Below are 27,605 nucleotides of genomic sequence, written 5' to 3'. Positions count from 1 at the left end.
CACGCTCACGCGTTTCTATCAACTGGATGAAGAAACGATTTGTCGTGCTTGTACCATGTCCTGTTACCAACAAGGTAACCTTATTGTACTTTCGTCAAAGCGAAGAAATGATGAAAAGAAACGAAAGCGAGAAAATAAGAATTTAACCGATATATACATGTGTTGCAATGATTTACACGAACGACTTACAATTCAAGGCACCGTTTATCCATCTAATCAACGGCCTTCGAGTAGATTTCCTAAGCTGTCCTGAACTTAATTATAACCGGTGTGTCGACGATCAGAAGAGATTTGCGCGCGTCCGGATCACGTAAATCTACTTTTTCTTCGATGTTTCTCACATTTGACGTCATTCCCGGAGAAACATTGGCGGATCGGTGCAAATGGTGCAGAACATTCGTTAAAATGCTACTTCTCGCGGTTTGTCGATCGTTATCGGAACGGCTGTTAATCATTCGAACGGCCTCAGCTCGGTGATCTCGTTAGCAAACACCGTCCTCGCAAGAAAGTGGAAACGTTTTATTATCCAGCACTTTCCACCACAGGAATTTTCTCCGTCCGCTTCACGGAATCCTCCTTATTCGTTCCGCGGAAGTTATGGGAGCGCGAACGAGGAAAAAGTAGCACATGCGATCTACTCGCTGGACGAATCAGTCTCCTCCTTGATATATTTCTTCCAATTCCTTTCACGAACGCGTCGATCGTGAATAAAACGATTTTTAAACGCGTCCCGAAGGTTACCGATGACTTGCATCGCAAATTTAATGTAACAAAGTAATTGAAACGAGAAAAGAAAGGGAACGCATGAACGGCTGATGACAATTTATCAAGAGAATGAAATAAATCAAAATAATCAGTATTAACTCCTCGACTGTCTCAACTGTTCAAGAATTAATATTGTACTAATAGCATGAAGCAGCAGTTTGAATTGATCATTAAACGATAGTATCTTTAGTGGCAGCGAATGTGTTAATAATTGATAAACCGACAACGCGTTGTGAAACATTCTGGATTTTCAGGCTCGATCGAACCATGATTCAAAGTCTCTGTCTTCAAGAAATCGATCGATTAGATAAATGTTTCCTGTATGAAGACACCAGCGGACTAAAAATAGAAATTATCAAACTTTTGGCGGTCATTTCATGTTTCTTTTTTTTAATGAAAATATCGCAAAATTCTGACTACCCACACAAGGGTTAACGAGGATTTACGTCAAATCTAATCTAACAACCGTGAATCGGCCTGAAGATCGTTCGAAGGTAAACGAGTAAATGCTACCTTGATACCTATCGCACGACCATAAATTTCGACCAATCTCACGAAAATACATCCACTTCCCATTTCGTGTGGCAACGAAATCTTTTCCTCTTCGAGCCGCTAAAAACACGCAACCCAAGATCGTCCTATTTTCTTAGCAACTTTATCGTTGACAGTCACGAGCGAAAAGATGGACTGAAAAAGTAACTGGAATCAGCCATCATTTCCAAAGGAATCATTAACTGAACAATACCATCTCTCTGAGTTATCTTTCCACGAAGGCCAGCAACGGCCTGGTATCTCGTAAAATCGTGAAAACGTGGATACGTGTCGGTCCATGATCACGACAGAGGAAGAAAAGGGATTCGTACAATCGTGAGCCGAAGGTGGTCCAGCATGAGATTCCCGTAGGAATTTCGTATTACGTGTGGTCGGCACGCAAGCGAGGATTAGCGTTTGGTGGGATCGAAACGAGGACACCTTAGAGACGGTCCCTTTTTTTTCGACCTCGAATCGTTCACGATTGTTCCAGACCACGGTGTCAGCGATTCAACCCCAACGGACGAATAGGGGTGACGAAGGGTGCGCGTGAGCAAGAAAAAAAAAAAAAAGAACTCACGGAAGGTCCCGTGTTAACCTTCTCGCCTACCAGTCCATGAGAAATCCTTTTCACTTGTACACGCGGCCGGGCATTCGTCGGGAACATTTCGAGATTCTGAGAATTCGTCTCGGTCGTTTCGAGCCGTCTACCGACCGCACAGGTGCAAAGGAACGCGGTAAATCGTGTCTGGTCAAGCCTGCTCACCTGGACGAATTTATCAACAGTTTCACCTTCGAAACGAGGACGACCATTCCGCGGGAATTCGCCTCTGGCTTTAAATTATCTCTTCTCAACACTTTCCACCTTCTTTATAGGACGCGTTAACCCTTTCCGCTAATTGTAAATTCGTAACACGTGATACAAAGGACCTATTTTTTATCAATTTTTCGAAGGTACCATACTTAATTGAAGAAATTGTTACCTTGATACGATCTTTGTGCTACAACTTGCGTGAACGATATTTTTGTTCGATGTAGGAGTGACTTGACTCGTATTTACAAAGGGTGTGTCTCTCATTACGTAACATTCCAAGCGTCTTCTCGAACACCGCTGAAATTCCACGCATTATAGGAACGTGTCGCAATCATTCCACACCGTTCGAGACAATTTTCTTCCCAGGAACAAGAACGATCGTCGTTAGACTTTCGAAACGATTCCTTATCGCGTAGAACTTTAAACGATACACGATAAGCAGACCTCTTTTTTGCAAGAAATAGTGAAAGCTTGATAAGGATCCTCAAAGTAAGGTACCGAGTTAGAGCATGGGTAAGGCGGTGTTGTTGACGAGAAAATCAAGGCAAATGGATGACTATACGTGGTCGTAAATCTTGCGGAGTCACGATCGCGTGGCCCTTTCGAAAATACGAAATTACGAGTCGAAAACAGGTATAAAAAGGAATACCTGAACGGCGCTCGGATCGAAAGGGATTGAAGTTCGATGCTTATCTAGTGGAGCAACATCGAAATGTACTTCACTTTAATTGTCGGCAAAGTATTTTGAAAAACGAATAAGTGGTACTTACAAACAATTGTAAAGGAGGGAATCGACGATTTTGACCGTGAAACATGTGGCACCGTTCAAGCAGTACCATTCCGCATAATCCGGTGGACACGTGTACATGTGGAATGTGATATTTGGTCGAGGCGTCGGCGTCGGTGGCCGTGGTTTCGGCGTCGACCGGGATGAACAGGCGTCTGTAACAAATCATTAATATTTACTAAAGTTCCATGTAAAAAGAAAATCAAATAGCGCCGACCTTTTACGAGCCGTTTACACGACTGATCGTCGTACAAGGACAAATATTTCGACACGATTTCACGAAAACAGATCAATTTATCGATGAAAAGGAGCCCTTTGTCCATGTGAAATCATGATCGTCTTGTTTAAGGGTGGATCGATAAAAAGCTCGGCGAGAAAGCGGTCGAACGGCAAATTTGCTCGATTAAGCTGTGTAACGACTAAAGGCCAAGCATCATTTATCCCATTAAAGGGCCACGAGGGAGAATGGGTGCTTTAGAAATTCCGACGGCTTCCAGGTTTACCAAACACAAAGGACGGCCGTATTTTAGGGCTGGCCCTAAGTGCTCGTGCTCGATCCTCCCTTCTGCTCTAAAAACTTAACTCTACAGCCATTCTTTTCCTACCCCCTTGTTCCTTCGTCATCGTCTTACGTATTTTCCTTTATTTACATAATATGATTAATTACTCCGGACACGTTTCAACGTTTCAAGCATAATTTATTTCTTCTACTAGAAAATATCAAAACCGTCCTCTTCTTTCATTAGGACATTCTACTCGCGATTCATCATTTATTTTTAAACATTTCCAAGAAAATTTAGAAATGGCACTTTTTATTACTCGTGTAAGTTTCTTTTGCATATTCGATCGAGGGTTCCGTAGGTTCGCGTGCAACAGGACTTTGCGTGTATACGCAAAGAGGGCAAAAAGGGTCGAAAGAATGCCCGGCACTCGAAATCCGTTGCTTAATCCGACATTCCATCGATCAATTCTAAAACTTTGAAATATTTGCACATGCCACGCGAACGTGCTGCTAGTCGGCGAGAAAGAAAGAGAGAGAAAGTAGGAGGCATGAGCTTCTCGAGTGTTCTTGTGCACGAGAAGACCGCTGCTGCATATTGCATCCGCCCGTGCAAGCCACGCTCTATCTGTCACCTGTTATAATTTTGCAATCTGCCGTACGGCTCGACGATGCAGACCGAGGCCAGACAATATCGCGCCCGTTTCGCCATTAACATTTCCACTGCTAAGTTTAATCGACTCGAAAATTTCGTAACTGAAATTTTATTTTTCATCAATTTAAATGGGCAGCAAGTTCCAGTGAAAATTTATACGTTACCCAAATATAGCTATCGATTGTTTCTTAATACTTTGCGTAAAAAGCGGGCAACAATGGTGAAATAAAATTTCCCTCTATCTTGTATCGTGTCCAACAAAGAGAAAGAAATAATACAACCGGTATTTGTACTTTGCACAAAAGGATATCGTTTTTGTGTAAGAAGAAGTCTCGTTTAGATTCTCGTAAACACTGTTGCAAGTTGCACCGTAATACCCGTCAATTTGCCACAATTTGTTACAACCCCTTTCGTGCATGTACACAATGCCATGCGTGTTCGAATTCGAGTAATTTGCTCGGTACGTATATAATTGCTGAAGGAACATCAGGGTTGCAGAACGCGGCACGTGTTGCAATCTGTCGTCGCCCCCGTTCAATTGAGATCAACTTTTTGTGAGTGTGGACAATGGTATCGCTTTTAAAGAGAGAAGCGAACGAAGTACCAATAATATAATTGACTTCTTGCATTCTTACGATTAGACGCAAAATCGTCAATTAAGCTTTCGTAATCAAGTTCCACAACCATGCCTTTTTCAATGGATAACAAAAATGGATAAAATTTAACCTTTCTTGTGACGTGAGTGCATATGGACCTTACTTATAAATTTAAAATAGTCTGCATATATCAATAATACTTACCGGTCTTATGGGGGCCCTGGACTGTGGGGGCCCCTAGGTGACCGCCTAGTCTGTCTAGGCCCAGGGCCGGCCCTGTCTAAATTGAACTTTACAATAGCGATCTTTTGAATAGCGAATAGTGCATGAATAAGGCTGAATAGTATTTAACCCAGACCTACGTTCGCCGTTCGAGTAAGACATAACGAAAGGATTAGTGGACTATTACGAAGAATTGTATTCACAGACGGGGTAGCTCACTAATCCGCATGCACTTGCACTTTGACGGCCGGTGTCACGTACATGTAGCCTATCACCTTTCAAGTACAACTCTATCACATAATATCACGTAGGTTGTAGGTTCCACGTAGCTGACGGCCGTCAATGTGTTAACAGACGAGTAAAATGTATATAAAGTAAAAAGTAAAAATAAAATTTGTCACTGACCTGCTATACCGAAGAGAGTGTAGGAGAGGATGAGTAAAGTGGCGAGGTAGGGCGGGATCCTGCATCCTCTCGTCATGGCAGTGACGGTGGCAGGGTTGTCGGTGGTGGTCCTACCATCCGAGTGGTGCTCGCTAGTCCGAACGATACGATCGTTCGTATCCTCGCGATCGCGATGCGTTCTATCGTCCTGTAACCGTTGATGAAGATCACGCAGATGAGGATGATGATGAAGGTGATGGAACTGGTGGATGTCTCGATGAGACGGATGAGCGGCAGCGGCAGAAGCAGAAGCAGCAGCAGCAGCATCGGTGGCAGTTTGATCCTGGCAGGTAACCTCATCGTCGGCTTCCTCGTCGACGACGAGCTCGTTGCTAGCGACACTGTCCCTTCGTTGGTGACATCGGTGACGCTGCTGACACTGGTGACGATGATGACTATGGCGACGGTGGATATGATGGAGGTGATGACGACGGTGGTGGTAGTTGGTGGTACTGCTGTCGCCGCAGCAGACCTCGCCATCCGCCACCGGTGAACTAACCTCCTCGATCGTGCTCGCTGCTCCTACAGCTTCGCATCCGACTACTCCCCTTCCTTCACCACGTCCCTCGTCCGCCACCTCGTCTCCCACCCCCGCTGCTTCTACTGTTTCTTCAACGGCACGAGCTCCACCACCTGGCCCACAACTTCGCCGCACGTGCCGCCGCCTCCCTGTAACCAAATATCCGACCGGTCGCCCGTTTACAGTGTGTTTTATCTCGGCCGGTCTCTACTTGATCTAGCCGGCTGATCCACGCACACACACGGAGACGTCTACTACAGAACCGGGGGTAGTTAAACACACCGTGGCAACCGGCCACGCGCTACCCTACGCAACCGAATAATACCATCCTTGGTCCCGAGTAAATCCTGGCCCGTTGCATTAGGGAAGCGTGAAATTTCAGAGATTAACCCCCACCCCCGTCAACGTCTGATAGGATATCTGTTATGTTAAAATTAGCGTAACTTATTAAATATTTGATATTTTCGAGAATCGAAAGCTCCATGCTCTATATTGCGACACAAAAATATCCCTCGATTAACCCTTCGTGATACTGAACGATATTAATTCGACACGGATACTTTACGCTGAATATGTATATATCTTTCTCGGTGTACATAACAAATTACGTCTGTTAACGTTTCCTATGCACGCGATTAATTTTCACAAATTTCCTCGACCTCGATGCACGTTCTATTTCCAAGCGACCAACGTTGCTCCTCGTTAACACGTTGAACGCCATGAGGGTCACCGATGAATGGCATCGCAAATCCATCATAACCAAGTAACCCGAGGGAAAATAATTAACAACATTCTATTACGCGTCTTACTACTGACGGACGTTTCCACTGCGGTATTTTAAAAAATGTGCACGGAAATGATTAATCGGCAGATAAAGCTGGGCAATATGGTTTCCAACAACGGAAGAGACGTCGGGAAAGGAGGCTGGTGGAACATCTAAATGTCGAGGGGTAAATATTGTTCGAAGGATAGCAGCACAGCTTCGAGGCTTGTCGCCTTTCTGTATACTGGTGGGTGGTATGTAAACCAGAATACAGCCACGCGAACGCGATACTTTTGTGTGCAAAGGGCCAACACAGGGCAGCGTTTCCACAAAATGCAAGCTTTTCCTTGTTAGTCCCGCAAAAGCATTGTGGCTGTCCCTGGCACGGCCAGAGAAGCCGTGGCATTGTGCCGGTTATGTTTGGAGGTAAAATATTTGCCACGAAAAGAAATTGTTTTCAGCCACGGGTCCTTTAAAACCATCTGCCTACCGGCGTCGATTATTCCTCCTGATTGGATCAGGTTCCAGCTTGCTTCTATCTAGTGCTCGTATCCGCCTTTCGCGATACTTTTCAACGTTTTAACGTGTCAATAAAATCAACAATTTATAAAACTGGATTTTAATTAAAAAAAAAAGAAAGGAAGATACACGCAAGTATCGGTGTACTTAAAAAGCTTTTATTATTTCTGCTTTAAAGAAAATTAATCTCAACGATTATTATCGCGCAGCAGGTGCGACAGCGAAAGGGTTAAAAGCAAGAAAATTAAACCGCTGACCGCGCCGACAACCATAACAACGTAGATTGCTCATAAAACACAGGTCGCGTTAAGATAACGTGACATGGTAGCTTACAATAAAAGATATCATTTTATTCGTACAAGTTTCCTTGACAAATTGCTCGCTTCAGAAAAAAAGAAAAAAAAAAAAAATGAAACTCTGACAGAATGGATATACCTGTTTGAAAATGAATCTTGAAGATAAAGATTCTTCGTGTCCATCGAGAACTCGATCTCGAGCGCGAGTCTCGATCGCGTCGGCAGATACAATCTCAACCGGAATTGTTTTTCAGAAGACATTCCAGATTTCACAACGACCTTGTCCCACTAATAGCCGTGTCGTAAGCAGTGCACGATATCGTTGGCGACAAGGATCGGGTTAATTGGAGTTCATATTACTCTCACGGTTTTCAAACTCATTTAACCCTTTCACACGTTTATCAAAGCAATTTTGATCATTTATTAATTTGTTATCGATTTAAGGCCGATACAATTATTCACTTGAAAATTGTACCACTGCAGACGTCATTTCCGTGAAAGGGTTAACAAAGATATCCACGTAATAACGTGTCATGATTCATCGAATGGACGTGTACAACGTTCTACTGGGAAATTAGCAGCGTTAAGTACAGCAATTTTCACGGAACTGGAGTGTCGGCGATCTCGTTCGATTAGCATATTAGACGTGGCGCACAAAACCTCGACGCTCTGCGTCAAATATGACGTCAATCGTCGTTGAAACATTCACACCTGTCCGCGTCGTGTATCTCGAGAACACCAGCAACGGGAATTAACGGCCAAGTCCTTTTGACGAGCGCGGACCTCAAAGAAATCGTGTACCTTCGATTTGCATAATAACGAGTGCTAGACTTTGATTATTCCGGTTTATATACAATCCTATGTAGGGCACGGAATGCGTTTCTCTATGGATCTATTCATTGCACGGTGTCTTTGAACGTGAATCTGGAATTTTGATTGTTCCGCCCGGGAATAAAAGTCAAAGGAATAGAAAGTATCACAAAAGATTGAAAAAAAAAAAAAAAACGCCTTCTTTTTCAATGGGATGAAAAGACTGTTAAATGATGGAGTAATTAAATTCTGTTGTGTTTCACAATGATATGTTTGAAAAAAATTCTGATGACGATGGATCATGGTGAGCGGAAGTTACGGTAAAGTGCGTGCAATTAGAAAATAACCTAAATTCAAGGCGGTTCGCGATTCGTGGCGAGTACGATCTCGTCAGGAAGACGAAGAGCAGAGCGAGCTGGAAGCATTTAACGACGCGTCGACGAGGGAAATGATCAATTATAAAGAGCAGACCACGTGGGCCGTACTTTAAGTCACCGGCCGCTGCGATGCAGCTGTCTTTGTCACCTAGCTAACACGAATCTCATCTCTTGGACTCTTTGAAAGTTTTTCATTTTCAAACTAAACATTTTATGAAAAATGTTAATAATATTACGTGTGTAAAATTACAAAATTTTGTTACGTGTAACAAGAGTTTTTAAGACTGAGCAGCTGTGTAAGTAGTACACGTCACTAGTCAGACTCGTTATGCACTCTCAATGGGTTAGTGACTTCAACGCCCGCAAAGGACACAGACTGACAGCAATGTTTCCATCAGCGACATTCTTGAACCGTTCGCAGATCGCGCTCACCGAATGCAACCATGTTTGACATTTGTATCCTATTTGGAAATGAAAATTGCGAAGAAATAAACTGATTTTGCTTGGATTTCTAAAACGACTTTCCTTACACTCCAATCTCAAAAAGTACTTCTATTGTTTTAAGAGGATTTATGTCATACATTTATAATCTTATCACGACAAACAATGATATCTACCTCGTTGAATTTGAAGTATCATCATTTTTGTCGTGGCTAAAGAATTGGTTCGATAGAAAATTCGAGTTACGAATAATATTTTATCGAAAAATTGATTTACTCGTCCTAGCAGAGAGCAGCGAAGTGTCAATAAACGCGACAAATCGTGTCGTCAGCGGTCTGCAATGCGTTAATACCACAAACTGACGACTCGAGGACAGTGTCGAGTACGCGTGCACTCGCGGCGAGTTCCAGCGAGAAAAATTAACCGGACGTCACTTGATAAGTATATATGTTATAATTAATGGAAAACATGAACAAAGCTTATCAAAATGAAGTTAAATAAACATTTGCTACTTAATGGATTCAAATATCGAGGGAATATCGATTCGTATCTCACGCTCGTTATGTAAACCGCGTAATTACGGTTCTTTTTATAAACAAGCCTGGCGTCGCGACGACGGGTAACTCGTAAATCAGATAGACAGACATATTCATTGGTGCACATACAAAAAAAAAGGGAAAATCAGCGTGGAGCATTGTTTGCAAGGATATACTAGTTGCGTAAACGCGTATCCGCTTTCGTTCTATGGAAAGAATTTATACATATATACATATTACGACGTTCTAAAAACGATATCTATCCTGTCATCCAAGCGACAGATAGCTAATTCCAGGGTATTCAGTTGCCATCGCAAAAATTTTCACTGATCGCTAATTTCTATCGAATGCGTGTTGGAGGTGATCAGCACTCTACCACTCGCACACCAACCCTGACTGTTTCTATAAAAAAAAAAAGACTCTACCAAAATTAACCAACAGTAATTTTCATTCCATCAGATAAAGCAACGAAGAAAAAAAATTGATCGAAGGGTTCTAGTTCTGGCCAAGCTGTTTCGAATTCAACAGTCGGGGGTGGAGATTACTAGGGACTAGAGGGATTCGAGACTGGCCCAGACACGATATTTCCCTCTTCTTCCCTTCAGCATAGACAGGAGGGTTTTTTCAAACACTCGCGCAACATACTCGGACTTATGAATTTCCGTGTTTAAACGAGGCGCAGCTGATACCAGACCGGTCCCGGAAGGACCAGCAGCAGCAGCAGCAGGCATCTCTTCATCGGAAAATTCTTTTTCTCTTTCTCTCCCCTAAGGTTGCAGCTTTTAGGAGGCACGTGACCAGAGACACGCCCAAAATTTCTTGTTATAATTTGAGAATCGTTGCCGAGCTAGTTGTCTCGATACATTTTGTCCGCTCTGCAAGAGGGTTGGTCCTCTTCTTTTCGATCGAACCAGATCGGATTCTCTTTTCAGTAGACCGCGCCTCTGAATCTATGAATCGCTTAACAAATTAGGGGCTCGTCGTGCAGACGCGTTCACCCGTCAACTACAAGGGCTGTTTTCTTCTTTCTTCATAACATGTTCTGGAGCAGGGGTCGATAAACTCCTTTTTTTCTTATGAAGAGCCAGATATTAGATGTTTTTAGATTTTCCAAGGTAAAAGGTAAAATTGAAATTCTTCTCAGGGTAGTTTAATTCTACGTAACGTTCAGGGCAGCTGGTTAGGTCGCGAGGGTGGCAACAGGATCTCTAGGTGGCATCTTTGAGAGTTGCACGCTTTCAATCGATTCTCCTATCGAATAAAGCAATCGAAATTGGGATCTCTAGGGATAACTGCTCCCCTGGGTGTCCCGTGGTGAACGAATGTTTGCTTGGTAGCAATAGAGATCCTGCCACGTCATTTTACCATCGTAACTATCGAGATTCCTGATTGCATTTGAACGATTGAAGTGGTTCGAAGGTAACTTTCCACAAAAGCAAAGCTTCGTATTTTTGCATAAGGAATTGGCTCTCTTTCAGCTGGACCTCGATCTTCGATACGTCCTGTGCAGTACGCACAATGCATAGCCGGCGAAACGAAAGGAGCAGACGAGAGAGAAAGAAATCGTGTATATTTTCATAATCTTTCGTAGGATTTGGCCGTGGTGGCTCGAGCCACCGGTTCATGGAGCCATACACGCATATGCCCCCGTAGAAAAGCGTGGATCGCACATGCTTGGGGCACGTCCCATTCAGACGGTCGCAGCTGCCGAACTCGTGGGACACGTCGGCAGGCACGCGCCTCTTGCCTCCATAACCTGTTTTCAAAATTTCGCTCCCCTTTGGAGCGAGGGCTCAAGGAGACCCCATTTCTCCCTTCTATTCTATCCCTCTTCCCTATTTCTTCCTTTTCTCTATCGTTACTCGTTTTCTCTTGACTTTCTGTAACTCCTAAACGGGATGGATCTCTCTTCTTCATTTTCGTGGCTCGTAAATTGCAAATTCATAGAATGCTTCGCCCGGCCAACGAGCTAATTAACCGAATAACTCTAGAGCGCAAGGGCTGGCGCGAGTCGGAAATTGCTTGGAATCCGGCGCTAGACACAATTAAGCATCGGTGCAATTAAGCATTCGCGTGTCTGAACAGGCTCGATGATGCGGCACTACGAGAAGAGCGTTTCAAGAGGGCGTACAAGCACCTCTTGTCTCTGGATGCCCTCAGCTGTCGACCGGGAGGAACGTCGTCGATGCTTAAATACCCTCGAGTGGTGCTTTTTAATTATCCTCTCTCGGTCCCTCTGTGTTCCACGTCCGTTCTTTCGCTCTCTGCCGACTGCATTATCTTTACGGACGTAGCAAGGACGAGTAGTAGTATGTTGGAGGAACGTTGAACGGAATCGCGGCCCGATTTGCATTCGTCCGTCGTCTTTGGGGGTGAGCAGACAAGCAGCTGCTCCGTTCTCGCTTTGCTTCGAAATCTCCTTCACCCCATACCACCACCACCACCCCTTGATTTCTTCATTCTGTTTCTTAGTTTCTTCCCATGGACATCGTTCGGACGTTATTTTTTCAACTTATACGAAATAAGGACAAACACGATTAAGCAATCGAAAGGAGATATAACCAACTGGTTATGGCTATTCTTCATATACGAAAACGAGAAGGGAACAGCCGGCTCGGACAGATGGCGGATGGATCCGAGACGCCACGATACCATCGACAGAAATCGATGGCAGCCTCATCAGTATCCTCGTTTATTATACTAATTTTCACGCCGTGGCACGAGCTTTCGACGCGTCCGTCATAATTTCTGTACGCCGATTACGATCTTTCAGGAAACCTACACCCTACTCAATTTTTAAATCGATTCCTATCTTCCTCCTTATTATACCAGTCGAACTGGGTTATTAATTTCATAAGCAATTAACTATTTGTGAGCAATCAGGGATTCGAGAACTTATCGGAGCCTTTAATTCTCCAAATTTTTATCTTCCCTTTCGAAAGACTACGCAAAATTTAATGCACCAGTATCGAAAACTGAACGGATATTGAAAACGATACTGCTCCCTTGGGCAACGACCACCAACGATTCAAGGTGTCCCGAGGATCCTTGTCCATAAGGACATCAACGAGGTGGCCTGCTATAGAAAAGCTTAAGAAGATCTGTGTATCAAGTGGAAAGAAGTGAAGGATCCCCCTCGGTTACAAGAAAGTACTTGAAAAAATAACCATGAAAAGATTTTATCAAATATTCTTAATATAATTTATCGCGGACACCCTGTATATTAAAGGAAAATTGAATTAATCCACTTGAGATTCAATTAATATCGAAGAGACGAGTTTGATGCGCGTTCTATGGACGATGATAGGATAAGCCTGATACATCACGCAGATTATCCCTAAGAGGGGATGCTTTACACGCCTCTTCACCGTAGGAAGATCAACGAGGTGGCCCACTAGAGAGATATAAAGAAGAAAAAGGGACGCGTCGAGAGAGGGTTGAAGAAGGGTCTGTGGCGCGTTGATGTAGAGAGAAAAAAAAAGAAAACATCGTTTGCGGCCAACGAACCAAAGAGGACATTTATCGTCCCATTAAGAATCGTCTGTGTTTTCCTAGCACCCTCTAATCAAATTCCAATGAAACATCAAACGCAAGCCGGTTCTATAAAAAAAAAAAAGAAAGGATTTGAACGAGTCTAAACTAGTCGTTGAACCCGTCAAATTAATCTCAAGTCAAATCCATTGAAAATTAATGAGCCGAAGGGTGGTCTGATCTGGTATATTCAAATTCGTTTCATAAATTAGCAATTTGCTGCTATGTATATATTTCCCATTGTACGATCAGGACCCCGAATTTAATGAAAGGAATTCAGGAGGCTCGAGTTCAATTCCCTGTACCAACAGTCCCTATTTCACAAAAATTCCCCCCACTCTGGTAACTTATACGATTGCTTTCCTATTGAATACGTGTCTATCCGATTCAATATGTTCCTTAAATGAAATTAAACGAGAAACCCAACTGCACTCATATTCGAAAGTTTCCGTGAGCTGGATACAAAAGAGGCGGAAACATTATACGGCTCTTGAGCATACGAAGATGCAGCAGCTAGGTGGCTCGCCAGAAGGGATGAAGGGTCGCAACGCGTTGATCAGAATGAGAAGGGAAGGTGTAAGAAGAAGAGAGACGGATAGAAACGTGTATGTGTGTGCTGAGCATAGGTCGATCGATGAAGAGATAAAAAAACGTGGAGCTCTCGATAGCATAATACTGGGCCGGATAGACGAGCAGGACGTATCTTTTCCACTTGATAGGGCTCGAGGAGCCCTATGGCCAAAGCCTGGGCCCGTTCGTGTGTGCGGGCATGGGTCCAAAGAAGACGGGCTCGCACATGTTCTTCACCTCGTGCACAGGGTATTCATGGCGTGCAGCTGCCGAATGCACTTAAACGCCATTACCTGTTTTTCGCAACGCTCGCTCGTTTGCGCCTGGACACGCGCCCGATGTCGCTTCTCGTCGTGCCACTACGATACGTAGTCCGAATTCGAGGCGGGCAACTAATGCGTGCCGAAGGGCTCCAGGCATCGGCCACTCCAACGGAATAATAAGGCTTCCGGGTGTCCCTGCCTCTGCCCATCTTTTCGACGAACTTATCCTCTGATTTCGATAACCTCCTTGGGTTCGCGGAACGAACATCTTCCTTTTCATAGATTAATTAATTCGAGTTGGATATACTGTAGGGACAATTTGTATGAATTTTTTATTTAACGCGTTCGAGACCAACGACGCACCAGGTGTGTGCTATGTTATTTATACGACACAACAGATGACTCACCCTGTGTATCTTGTACAGACATTTATTATTATGTATCTTGTACAGTCATAATTATTTAGATGACAAAATTTATGATTAAACAGCACGAAGAATGATAGTTTCCTGCGAAAAATAGGAGCGAGACTAATGCACGCATGGCCCTTCTCGAGTTCAAGGGAAACAATAAGGCTTCCATACGTACACTGTCGTAGCGGTACGTCGAACGAGAGTAAAAGGACTTGCTTATTGTGCTGAAGCAATCGAGGCCTTGCTTCTGCGAATAGTACAAGTTGTTGAAGAAGGTGTAATATACTTTTTACACTAATCATGAAAACCGTCCTCGATCCTTCCGACGTGTACATACGTCATCGAAAAGAAAATGGTTACAAAGCACTGGTGACCGCAATCAGCCAGCGACACGGAACGGAAGCGAAGACTCTAGTCAAGTTTGAGTAGAAATCAGGATAGACAGAGTCATCGTCGCCTATCGGCGATGACGTAAGTAGAATCGATGACACGTTAACATCCTTTTCCTTGTCACACGGTGATACACGAGGCGTCAGCCTACAAAAATAGAGACCCTACCCACGATTCAAATATTCGGCAACAGATATTACAAAACGACAATCGTCTCGGCGCAGCGGAAAGTAGGGCGACAAAATACGCTTGGTATTGTATCCAGGTTTTTTCGACGAACTTGATTAGTATGGAGCGAGTGCCGTTTGCGGAATCCGTGATTTCCATCAATGGGTTAGGACTTTGCGTCGATGGCAATAACAGGAGAAAGAAAAAAAAAAGCTACAGTGTTATTGTCCGTGGAAAAACGGATTCTCTGTTTCGTATGGAGACAATGAGTTTCTGAAAAACCAAAAGAATTCCTGCCAGCACCCACGGAAACAATAGAGATGGTTGCTTGTAGGCGCCCCTCTTTCATGCCGTATTAATTTCTCTGGCCTCTTTCGAATTGCGACATAATGAACGGCTACGGCAACTAACCACCATCGGGACTCTTATCTCTCGCCTGAAAAGGACTCTCTTCGCGTTTTCTAACGATGATTAGAGAAACTTTCTAACGGATGTCAAATTGGTTCGATGAGATCTTGCCGATCTTATGTAAGGTGTTTTACACCTATCTCTTCATTTCCTCTCTTACACTGAAACGGTTCAAATCATACAAACACCGAAAAAGGAATGGAATTCAAAGAATTCGTTCTCTTCCCTAACCAGACACCTTTCCTCTGCCACCTTTAACTCCGAAACGATCACTACGAGGGTAATCTCATAAAAAATCCAAGCTTATCGTCGCGGAGAGGTCGGTTTCGTGTCGGCTTCGGCTTCGATCGACTCATAATTAAGAATACCAGCGTGGAGGCCGTGTTCCCAGACTAAAATGTGTACACCACCGTCGCGACTAAACTGCCCGGTGACACGAAATTCCTGTGAGCACGATCACCGATTCGAAACTACAATATCGTACACGTCTCCTGACTGGCTCCCTTAATTAACGAAAAGGATGCAAATGGGTTAATTAGCAACACGCTGAGCCTGTGCGCAACGGTACTAGATTGAAAGGCAAACTCGGTTTTCACGGAGAGGAAACGGCAATTTCGAGCAAACGCCTCGAGGAGGCATTCGGGTTATCTTGTTTGCCGTTTCTAGCCTGTATCCGTTCTGTTAAATCTCTACGATAAGCTATCGGCTTATCTCGTGGCTCAAGGATAGGAAAGCGCCACGCAACGCACCTGTCTCCTACAATTTGCTATTTGTAAGGTGTACGAGAACACTGTTCTTTTGTTGCATCGCGATAAAGGTCTCATGCAAATTTTATTCTTTCCCGAATAAAATCGAGTACCTACTGAAAAATTGTTTCAATATACTTGAAAATTACTTCACCTAAGATCGATGAGAAACGTTCAGATCGCCGTTTAAGCAGACGAACGATCGGCGCGGCGGTAAAAAACGAAATAGGATTATCGCCAATTTTTCGTCGCGGTTTGAAAGGCATCGAAAGAGCTGACCCTTCTGGCCGAAGCATCGTGCGTGTACATATACGTCTACACGTAGGTGTACGTGTTCCACGGTGTGTCGAATATACGAGAGCAGCTAGGTTACGGAGGAGCCCTTATGGTTGGAAGGGTATCGTTGGCAGGCGGCACATGGTCCGCATCATGATTTTCGAAGCCGCAGATGGTTCCTCCTGCGGCACACGATTATGGTTTTTTGTCAAGCATACCGGGAGCAGGCGGTAGGGCACGTTGTATTTCTCGATCAATTTTCGCCGCAAAATTGACGAGCCACCCGAGACTCCTCGATCCAAGGTACGCACAGTGTGCCGCTGGTAAACGTGTCCGTGCACGACTTTTAATAATTTTATCACGACCAAATTATTTTGACAATCATTATTTCTGTCACCTCGGACAAAGATCAGCCGGTCGAATCGCCCTGATGGAAACGCGACGTGACTCGCAATGGAAGATTAACAGGCGTACAAAAGCCTCGTCAATCAAGGCAAGTGGGTTAAGGGTCGCGTCGATAAATAATTGGTCGAGGGAAAAATCACGTGGAAGGGCGGCGTTGTTTGCTCGGCTCGAAGCTACGGCTAATCGCGCAACCAAAGACGAACGGACCTAGCAAACTGACAAACGACCGCATTATGCTTCGCCATCCCGTTCCACGGTGGTGGGCCCGCGACAATGCCATACCAGCAGGACACACAACTCAAAGAAGAAAGAGAACCAGGGGGGAGAGGGGGACAAGAGAGAGAAACCAAAGGTAAAAGAAGAGGCGTATAGAAAAAAAAGTAAGAGAGAGAAAAAGAAAGGAAAGCAATCTTCCTTATTTCTTCCCATCTCATCTCGTTTAGGGGCTACCCTTGTCCCCACAGGGCCACCCCCTACAGTCTGACCAATCTTGTTCAGGATGACTACCGACCAGCCAATCCTCTTATTCCGTTTCATTTGCCGATTGCCAGAGTCCGGCCAGTTTTGTACACCGTGGCTGCTTTATTATTCCTCATTGTGCGAGTAACCCAATTCAATAGCCTTAATCTACTTTTCGTGCTTTTCTCTTGCTAATCGTGGGGACCGACAATCACGATGCACCGATCGACTCTCCTTCCCTTCTTTCTCCATTCACTTGCTCTCGTAGTTGTAACGCATGCACAGGGAAAGCCAAAGAAGAATCGTTTTCTCTATTTTTTTGTTGTTGTCCTCGAAAGAACCTAACGTTTCGACGATGAAACTAACAGTACGGTTGGTAGAAACGACAGCGTTGATAAGTTGAAAATGTAGAATAAACTTTAAAAGAAGAAAAAAAAAAATAGAACCACATTCCTTCCAACTACTCATCTCTGGACAGTGCTCTAACGAGCAGCAATCTTCCTTGAAAAACCAGGCGGTACCTGGACAGCCGGTTAAGGAAAGTAGATTTCCACGATTCTCGTTGAAATAATTGTAGCATAATAACGTAATCTGTCGAGGGTGCTTGTAGCAGGCCCTCCTGGTAGTTGGAATCCAATTAATTGAAAACGACCGACAAGAGGCCCACGAGGACGGTGTACCGTGGGAGGGTGGGATTTAAGGGAGAGCAGTAGGTATGTTATACGGTGTATACTTAAGAACATAGATTCATCTTGATTTAAGCGTGGAAAAAGAAGCATCGAGACCGGTCGGAGAAGTCGTTGAAACTTTCGATCGGTCGATGGATATTAGCAGCGAGGGGTGGCGGCCATGCCGAGATAATTGGACGGCGGGAAAATTAAAGGGAGCCACCGCGACTCTTGACTCTTTGGAGCGAGCGGAACGAGGCGGAATAATCTGCCTTGTCTTTAAGAGATTAGGGTCCTTAAGAGGATCCATCTTGCTCCCCTTTTCTCTCTTTCTCTCTTTCGCGAGCTTTTTCGAAACACACTTTTCATACCTACCGCGATCCTTGACCAAAGTTTTTTGCTACCCTCTAACCAAACGCGAATCGTCTTTTCTGAACAAGATCAGTGAAAATTACCGTGGATCGAGACAAGTCTACGAGGTTCTTGGAAGTCCGGTTAAAAGTATTGTCTACAGCCGACGCCAGAGAAAGGATCTTAGTCCCTTAAGAACATTGTACGTATGCGAATAGAATAATTTATGGTAAACGGATGCAAACTCGGTATCGTCGCTATCGTCTATTCTCTGCTCGCGACAATCGAAAAGCGAAACCATAATTTCCTCGACTATGTTATTAACATTATCGTCCGATGGGGACGGGTCATTGCGAAGGAATTATAAGATACACATCGATAAGGATTCTCTCCACGGCTTATATGTACTTTCTGGGGTTAATATTCATGAGGCCGGTTCACCCTGTGCTATCGAGCTTAATCTTCCCTCGATCGATGATCAACCGGTCGATTCCGTCCAAGAGACAGACCAGTCTCGGTCTCTTCGTTTCGAACACGAGCTAAGGATGCTTTGTATGCCGTGACTGACAATGACTCACCGAGGACGAGCTTGTTAAAACGTCTGCCTTCTTCTCGTATCCGCGCGCGTGTGCCACCGATTAGTATATTAATCCAAGAACCGTCTCGAGATTAATTCCCTCGATAGATGCGGCTTAATCGGATTCTCGTTCGGCCTGATGCGCGTCTCATAAATAGTTGACTTCTAATTTAATGCATCGTGTGCGATGGGGGGTCTGTCGAAAAAGAAATTGAAGAAAATTTGAAGTAACGCAGCGAAAGGGCGAAATGCGATCTTTAATCGTAAAATGAACCTGTTCAGTCGAAAGGGTTCGCACCCCATCGGTTCTGTCGTTGGGTGGTCAGCATAACCACACGGGGTATCCCCGAGTCCGATCAGAAGCCGCAGGCTCATAAATCAAACAAGCAGAAACGCCATTGACCCAGTTTGCGTTAATAGGTGTGCAACCGGGGATACCTGTCGCCGGTTTTACTATATTCCTAGTTATTTTTAGTGGACCACAGTGTGCCCCAGTGTCGCGTCTACGCGCTGCCGTTTCATTAATCGAAAATATGGATGACTAATATGTAAAGTCGCGTCGCAACGTGCACGAGTCGCGTCTCGACTGGTGTGTCTCGAAAGTACGAAAGTCTTCTCTGTAAGTCTATAAATGTAACGAGATGAAGGAGCCAGCGCAGCAGTCTGCCCTCGTGGAAGCTACAGTGCACACCAGCACGATCGATGCTGCCCGAAATCCGGGCATTTTTACCGCCAGACGCCAAAACAAACACCGCAGACTTCTAACGCCGCTGCGCTGGTAGGTAAATTGCCGTACAGTGCAGTGCCGTTGCAACGACCGTGTTTCCGGACGTTTCACGATGCACCGGCTGATTCGAATAGAAAATAGAAAATAATCTGGCATCGCGTTTCGAAATGATTTACCACAGTTCATGGAAATGGAAGAATTTGTAATCCAAAGTCAGAACTTTAAAAGAAAAGGCAGGAAGAGTTTATTAGCTTGATGAAAAATTAAATTCGATAGACGCGAACGAAGGTAAAGTGCAATCACCGAATCTGATCTAAGGACTCATAAATCTAATGCATTTTCATGCGCTTAACACCGCATCGCTTCTCTTTGAAATTCAAAATTATCGATCACCGAAATCTATGAGCTATCCATCCTCCTTTGAACTGGACGTTCACGCAACCACCGTTAAACTACCTCGTCCCTGTCCAACGGCGTGGCTCACGGTGAATAATAAAAATATGTCTACATTAGCCATAGGCACGACAGATTTTTGCCCTTAGATAAGGAAAATTTACGAACTGGCTCTATCGTTGCACGCACACCGTTTCTGTTGCTCCGTAACGTAAACGAAGGACAGAGGTAAATTGCAACCGACAATGTAGAAGAGAAAAGTGGAAAAGATATTGACCGGGAAAAAGAACAAGTTTATCAATTTGGTTCGATCGTTTCGGTCGGTGCAAATTGCACGAACGTGTAAACTCGGCTTTACGTAAAACGGAAAAACGAGGAAAGTCGATTAGCAAATTCTCAAGTAACGAGCCGTACGTAGCAGTAAATTAATCCTCGCGTTTTACGAGCACGTAGGATACGAAGAAACAAAATCCAACGTGCACGAGAACGAAGAAGAGTGTAACCACACGCGTACCTACACCCTGGCCGGGCCACGAAGGCCACACGCCAAATATCGATTCTCGCTAAACTCGAAATGGATATGGAAGCCTGAAGAATGTTGGAATTTTCTAGCGGCCACTGCGAGGAACCGGCATCGATAGCCTTCTTCGGACCTCGCCCATTTTTATCATCTCACGATTTTCCCGATCCATCAGCTACCCGCTTATTAACGCGTGAAAAAGCAAAAAAGAAAGACTAATTTGAAAATCGACCGACGAAAAGTTGCCCCGAATATAAACGTTGCTTCAGAGTCGAAAAGTTTTGTCTTGTTTCGACGACGCGACGGATATCCTCTACCGCAGACGGAAGAATTCGACGGCCGTAAATGACCGTTGCCACAATTGCAGTTTGCGTTAACCGGAATAGCCGGCTGATATTTATACTCGAAGCGAGAACGCATCGCTGGGCGGCTTTAACCCTTTTGCCGCCGGAGATTCCGACATGAATTGTAGACATCGGATTTGTACCAGTATATTTCACATTCTTCCACGAATAACGTTAAAATCGTACCTTGTAAAACGGCCAACTGTAATTACCCTTGGTAGCAACAAATTCTAAAATTAGTTGCACTTTTCCTAGTCCATACAAGCGATAAAATGATGATAAATCAAACACCATGGAACAGCGCATTTCACGAAGAATAAATGGACATTTACGACCAGAGATTCGAAAAATTCTATTCGCGATTAGAATAGGATGATAACGATAACCGTTGGGTTTCCAAGCCCGTGGAAAATTACTCGATTAAATGAGACAGAGGAGATAGTCAGAAATGGGACATCGATGAACGAAGCAGGGATACGCGATAAGAAAACCATCCTCAATTATCCAATGTGCCCATCATCGATCCGCACCGCTATAATCGAGCGATTATAGGAATCAAGAATCTCTCGCGATTTCTCGTCCTCGAATTGGCCTCGCTCGACCACGGATTTAAAGACACTCGATACGAGATAACGTTTATCTACGCTTCTGTAAGCCGCAGGAAAGCCCGAAATACCTTGTTCCCGAAGGGGACGCTGCGTTTGATGGGAAAGGTGTTAACTCGAAGGCATATGAATGGCTTCGTCGCGCTTGTGCGATGCGATAAAAGCTTATCTTCCATGCAAAACGACAATCTAATTCAATTCGATTCAATTTATCTCGAAAATTAACAAGCTGAATCCCTTTCGTAGAAGAAAAAACGAAATTATTACAGCAAGCAGAGAGGGATAATCAGAAGCGGGGGGTAACAAGTAGTAATTAAGCATCGAGTCGCTTTTGATCGGTAACGAGGCTCGTTCGAGCGCGATCAATCGGGATTTAATCCGCTTACGCGTGTAAGCGACGAACGTGGCCGATAATTACGTTAAACGCGAATCAGCTCGAAAAGGCATCGATGGATGGATAATTGCGCATCGATCGGAAGATGCTATTCGTCATATTTGAAGGTGTAAAGGAGGTGCAAATTGCTCGGTTAAACGGGGTCTGGACAATAACGGCGCCAAGGTGCAATAGGTCAGGCGCTTGCAATAAAACAGGATGATATCATCGTTGATCGGACGTGTGCCGCTAGGCATGCTAATTTCACCGGCAATTTAACCAGCGCCGTTTGGTGTCGCCTGATGCCACGAGCCTCTCCGCCGATCGAATTTCGGAGCAGCCGGAGCGATCTGGAGAGGATCAAACGAGGTGAGAGCGGAATCGAGATGAATCGATGCAAGCAAATACTATTTGGTACCGATAAAAAGAAAAAAATTGAATTCGTCGGTGACGATCTTTATTAGTGGATTGACGAAGAGGAAGCTGGGGGAGGAGAAACGAGCCGCGACGCGAACCAAGTCAAAGTCGAGGAGGAGCGCATTGCTATCTCTTACGCACGCAGGCAGAAACGCAAACCGGTGGTGCACATGGGAGTCCGCCGGTATAATATTACAGGGCTCGAGGCACTAGGACTCTACTCCTGGGTGTTCGTCGCTTCGTTTCCTATACCGGGTGGCTTCGATCGATCGCGCGCCACAGCCACACCAGCGAATATCGATTTCGCCTTTGTTGCTTGTTCGAGCGTGCTTGTTCCACGCTTCGATCGCCGTTCGAGCTATCCGCTGATCAATAACAGCCCTGGCTCGGGCTACATACAACACGGCTCACTTCGTTCACCGGTTACTGAAACGGACATCGGACGCTCCTTATGAACCGGTGCATTCTTTCAAGAAAATAAGCCGACATTTCAAAAGACAGTATTTCGTTTATCAAAAGTTTCAACTATTGAAGATTGAAAAATTCATTCGAATTTGAGTGGGTCACACGAGAGCCATAGTCATAGAATCGCAAAGGTTACTTCAGAAGATACGTTTTGTTAATCTAAGCGTTCAGAATCGCGAGAAATTAGGCAACAGAGGGTCCTTTCGTCTCGGTATGGTCCCTCTACAAAGGACGTTCAACGACATTCAAGTGAGAATTTAAAGATTTCTCAAGCTAACCTCCCATTGATGAGGTGTTCGAATACCTCAACTTCCCATAGAGTCGCGCACGGACCTGCAGGCGAAGGTGTTCTTTCCCTTCTGAACGAAGCTGAATAAAAACGCGACCACCGAGATAGAGAGCGAACAACCTCGAGACGAAACGACGAGCAAACAGTCTATTCTGTCCTGTTTACCCGGCAGAAGGGCGCGATTCGCCACGCGACACCCGGTATAACGAGCAGCAGTCGAAACTAGAGAGCGAGAGAGAGAGGGGCACAGGGTGGGCGGTCGGCGCAAAGGGGACAAGAGGGTACGGAAGAGAGACGCGCCAAGGAGAAAGAAGGGAGAAAGGAGGGAAAAAGGGTGCGTAGAGGAAGCAGAAGCAAAAGGTATACAGAGTGTCTCGTGCAATTGGGCCAAGCTACGAAGATGACCTGAAAATCTTAGAAATGACTTCATTTACCTACAGAGCCGACACCTCGTCACGTCATGCTCCACCTAACGCTGTTTAATTTTATCTAATGCAATTCTGCTCCATCTTTCAACGTTTCAGAGTTCCAACTGGAACCATTTGCACGAGACGCCCAGTATAAGTAAAGGGAACGTGCGGTCTTTCTTGGCAAGGAGAGAACATAGGCAGGGGGTGGTTCCGTTCTATGGTACCCCACGAAACACCTGGCTCTCCTCCTCTGTTCCGTGTTCTCCGTCTGCCTCATGCTACCGATCTTCGTCATGTTATCCTAAACTGCATTGGCATCCCCTTGGCCGAGCGCTAAGGGCCATCTTTGCACGTCAAGCGGCTTGTTATGCGCCGGACAAAATATCTATATCCGAGCAGAGACGGCACCCATTGACCCAGCTGGTGCTGGCCCGTTTGCCTGGCATAGTATCGTTGAATGGAATCGGATCGTACCACGACCATGCTAAAAACTCGACAACGAGCAGCCTTTCAGCTCGATAATAGACCGCTCCTTCGATTTTGCAAGCAGATTTAAACGCGTCGAAGCAGAGTAGATCGTTCCAGTTGTAGGACGTAGGTGTCCAACGAATGGATCGTGGAACGTAAAGATCCCGATGGACGTAGGTGTCCAACGGGTAAACCGTTGCGCACTTTGGTGCAGGGATTCAGGCACGTGGGTGTCCTTAGGAGTAGCTCGTTTCGTTCGAAAATTAAAGACACCACTGTGGAAGTTTCAATTTCCGATGAAGATCGACGCAGTGGAAGACTAGATCTACTAATTGCACGTTTCTCGCGTTGGCACGTCGCGTCGATCGGTGCTTCGAGGAGGAACGCGAGCGTAGGAGTGACTAGCGAACGTCAACCTCTGCTCTCGAACAAGCTATCGATTCACTAACGGAGCGATGACCAGTAACTTGAACGAGCAGAGGCATCTCTGAGATCAGGATTTTCGGATACCGAGGTCCACGCGTGGTGTTCGGTAATGTTCCTAAAATAGCGACCGGCAGGATGATCGCGGATGCCGTCGAGTTTCAGGCATTGTTCATCGGTAAGCTACGTGGGTGAACACACAGTCATCGACGTTGAGAACTTGGAGCTTCTCATCGCGACCGACTCGGTTACATTTGCCATGTAAAATCTTTTTTCCGGACGACTCGTAGAGGAAGCCTAGGCGATGCTGTAATTTTTTGAGAAAAATTGTCCGATAAACAATTGTGGAAAAAAAGAAGGCAAAGACAAACGAACGATTCTATCCGACACCTATTTATCCGAGACTAGAAAAGCGTTTAACAGCGTGCACCGTTTGCCGTGTAGGCGATATTAGGATTGCGCAACCGTAAGGATTAGGATCTGTACGCGGCGAGACAGGGAGAAAGGGGTAGGTGGGAGGCTTGATTTCCGCAAATTAATTCATAAGAACGTCGTCGGCTGACGTCACTTCCTGGATACGCGCCGGCAAGGCGGGATACGCTCGTAGACGCGAGACGCTCGTAAGAGTTATCCGTCTCCTTTCTCTCTCGTGCCCGTTTTCCTTCTTTCAAGCTGTTACTCTCTTACCGTCTGTCTGTCCGTCTTCTCGCCTTATCCTTCTGTTTCACGCGCTTCACCTATACAGGGACACGTGGCAACTAAAAACTGCCCGCCGGGGCGTAAATAGAATGCTACTTAAAACCGGGGAAAATAAGGGCACTGACACTCTCATCGAGTCGGTTTCAACCTACGTCGACGATCACCGTGCCGATCCGTTCGAAGATCGAACGATACACGGCAAACTTGATCGTTCGATCGAACAATTTTTCTGATTTTTATTATACCGTAAAAGTTTCTTTGAAAATGAACGATCATCTTTCGAAGCAACTCAATCACGTTAACCATCGAAAGAATAGGTGGTTCCAAACAGCATATACACGTTCCCGAAGCTCCCAATTTTAAAAGTCAACAAAAGAAACCGCCGACGTAATTATCCCAAGCAGGCGGTCGAGGCCAGCCCTTTTCCCTCGACCCTGCGAAATCCTCGATCTCGATCATGCGACCGGCTCGCGTTGTAATCTCATTAAGCACCGTAATCTCCGAGAAACGTATCGATACTGGCTTATTAATTTCCGCACGAAACGGAGTTCGAGTCGTTAGTAACTCATTAAACGTTCTGCTACGAACCGTGCAGCATTATTACGCGCTCGTTCTTATCATTTCGACAGATAATTGCCCCTTATCAGGATCTTACATGTGCACTTAAGCCCCGAGCACACGTTTGCCGACCATTTCTCCATAACTACGCGCCGGTACACGCAATTTCAATCTTTGAATTTAATTATTTTTGAAACACTGTAGATAATGGAAGATTTCGTTATTAATGGAACTAGAGATTTTGAAGATTTAATTCATTTAGATAGGTAACTCGAGAAATTGCAATGGCATCCTCTCTTACAAAAGTCTTCATTGTTTAAGACTTTTTCGGAACGAAATTTCGGGCATATCAGCTGTCAGGTAAAGCATCGTCTCATTAGCCCAGCATGATGCAATTAGACGTGCTGGAAACGACTTAATTAGCATGGTTCTCTCGGGTGCAATGCAACCCGTCCGTCCCTTCTGCACCTTGAACCCCAGAGTGCAGCTATACATCGCGCGATGCGTGTTTTAGCTACGAAATTAAAAAAATCACGAGAAACTCATCGGCTAGATCGCACGTCGATGCATTCTGAAGGCCGTTTCAGTCAATTTTTCACAGACTGCGCATCTAGGGCCCCGCGAATCGACCGGGGAAAGCGAATGCACACTCCATGCAAATTCATTCTGCTAACATTCCACGAGAGCCTATCGCGACCAACGATCGACGATCTGTCGCTCGCGTTCCAGCCTACCATCACGTACCATTCTATTTTTAGAAATAGATATAATAAAAACTAACGCAATCTCTAAATCCAATTCGCGTGATGCAAAATTATCCACCGACAAAAGCGCATTCGAAATTTTGCATCATTTTATTCAAATCTCTGCCAAACGGCTATTTTACACATACATGCAAACACGAGACACGAGACGAAATTCGCAGCTAGACCCGTTGAAAAGATCGATCTTTTGAAAGAAAAGGATGTCTAACTCGTACGGTAAATTACAGCAAATTTTCACGTGCTCAGGGGCATAATTTTCTGGACAATTTATCACCTCGGTAATAATGGTTGGCCCACCGTGAGTCAAAGAGATCGTACGTAGCCGAAGAACGCTCGATAATGGCGTTATACGGCGTTGTATGGCGCGGCATGGCCGTTCGGACACAGAGGCTTTCGTGATCGCGAAAGGTAATTTAGCATTAGCGGGGCCGTTTGGGTAGGAGAAAAAAATGAAACGGGGGCTCGTTCGTGCCCCGTGCTTCGATGGGCCGCCACCGATCGGATCGTCTGCTGGCATCGAACCAAAGACACACACCAACTTTCCACACAAAACCATCTGAATTTGCATAACTTCGCGCTGCAGGTGTTCGTATGCACGCGGTTGCATAGAAGCGCCGTTATATAGAGAGTGTTGCTGAATTATAGTTGGTCAGCATAGCAGAATTCGTGGAAACAAGTTGAATATACTCTACGCCCCTATTGTATAATTAATATATACCTATTAAAAGATTATCCAACAAATCGTTGTTATAAATATTGATACACCAAGCATAATAATTCAGCAACACCCTGTAGAATCAATGTAAACGCGCGTGGGAGAAGGTGGAAGGGGAGGTGACTGAAAGAACAGATTTCCTACCGAGAGGAAGCGGTCTGGCTTAGAAAACGGCAGTTTTCGTGCCGCGTTGAAATCAGGCCGCGACGATATATCGTCGCTCTTAACCTCGCCGATGCACTACTGCTGCACGAAACTTTATTTCCACGAAAGCCGGACGCTTCCGCAACCACCCGCCGCTTTTATACCCTTCGGAGCAGTGCTGCAGTGGTCGCAATGCAGCGGCCTACTGCTCCTGATGCAGTGAGCTGTGATAACGCTTCAACACCAGATTCAATTCAATACGGGTTATACGATGGTATAATATCGAATTGAAGGAAGAATAGAATTCGATCTGTTAAATTTTTTGACCTTTGATAACAGAGAAAGTTAATTTCGAAGAGGGATAGAAATTAGCAGAAGCGGTTGCAAAACTTTGTCTAGATAGTGATGTTGATAAGATGGCGGTACGTTATCGATGTCTAATCGATAATCATTAGCAGCACCTCGTGACTAAGCTGCAGTGATCGATCGTC

General features: G+C 45.0%; 1 protein-coding gene across 4 annotated transcripts in view; it reads right to left on the bottom strand.

Annotated features, from left to right (window-relative positions):
* The window catches only part of LOC117605651 (uncharacterized), a 39,557-nt gene that overhangs the window by 4,969 nt on the left and 6,983 nt on the right, over positions 1–27,605 (bottom strand). For all 4 annotated transcript variants that reach the window (XR_004581761.2, XR_004581762.2, XR_004581763.2 and 1 more), the window contains exons 2-3: positions 5,275–5,982; positions 2,881–3,052 (exon numbers count right to left, since the gene is read on the bottom strand). Coding sequence is in view for 1 of the 4 variants with exons in the window: in XM_034327200.2 (XP_034183091.1) it covers positions 2,881–3,052; positions 5,275–5,982 (880 nt within the window). In the remaining 3 variants the exon portion in view is untranslated. The remainder of the gene's footprint in view (positions 1–2,880; positions 3,053–5,274; positions 5,983–27,605) is intronic.

This window comes from Osmia lignaria, chromosome 14 (genome assembly GCF_051020975.1).
Source record: "Osmia lignaria lignaria isolate PbOS001 chromosome 14, iyOsmLign1, whole genome shotgun sequence".
NCBI lineage: Eukaryota > Metazoa > Arthropoda > Insecta > Hymenoptera > Megachilidae > Osmia > Osmia lignaria.
The sequence above is the reverse complement of the archived record's forward strand: the minus strand, read 5'-3'. Positions and strand labels throughout refer to the sequence as shown.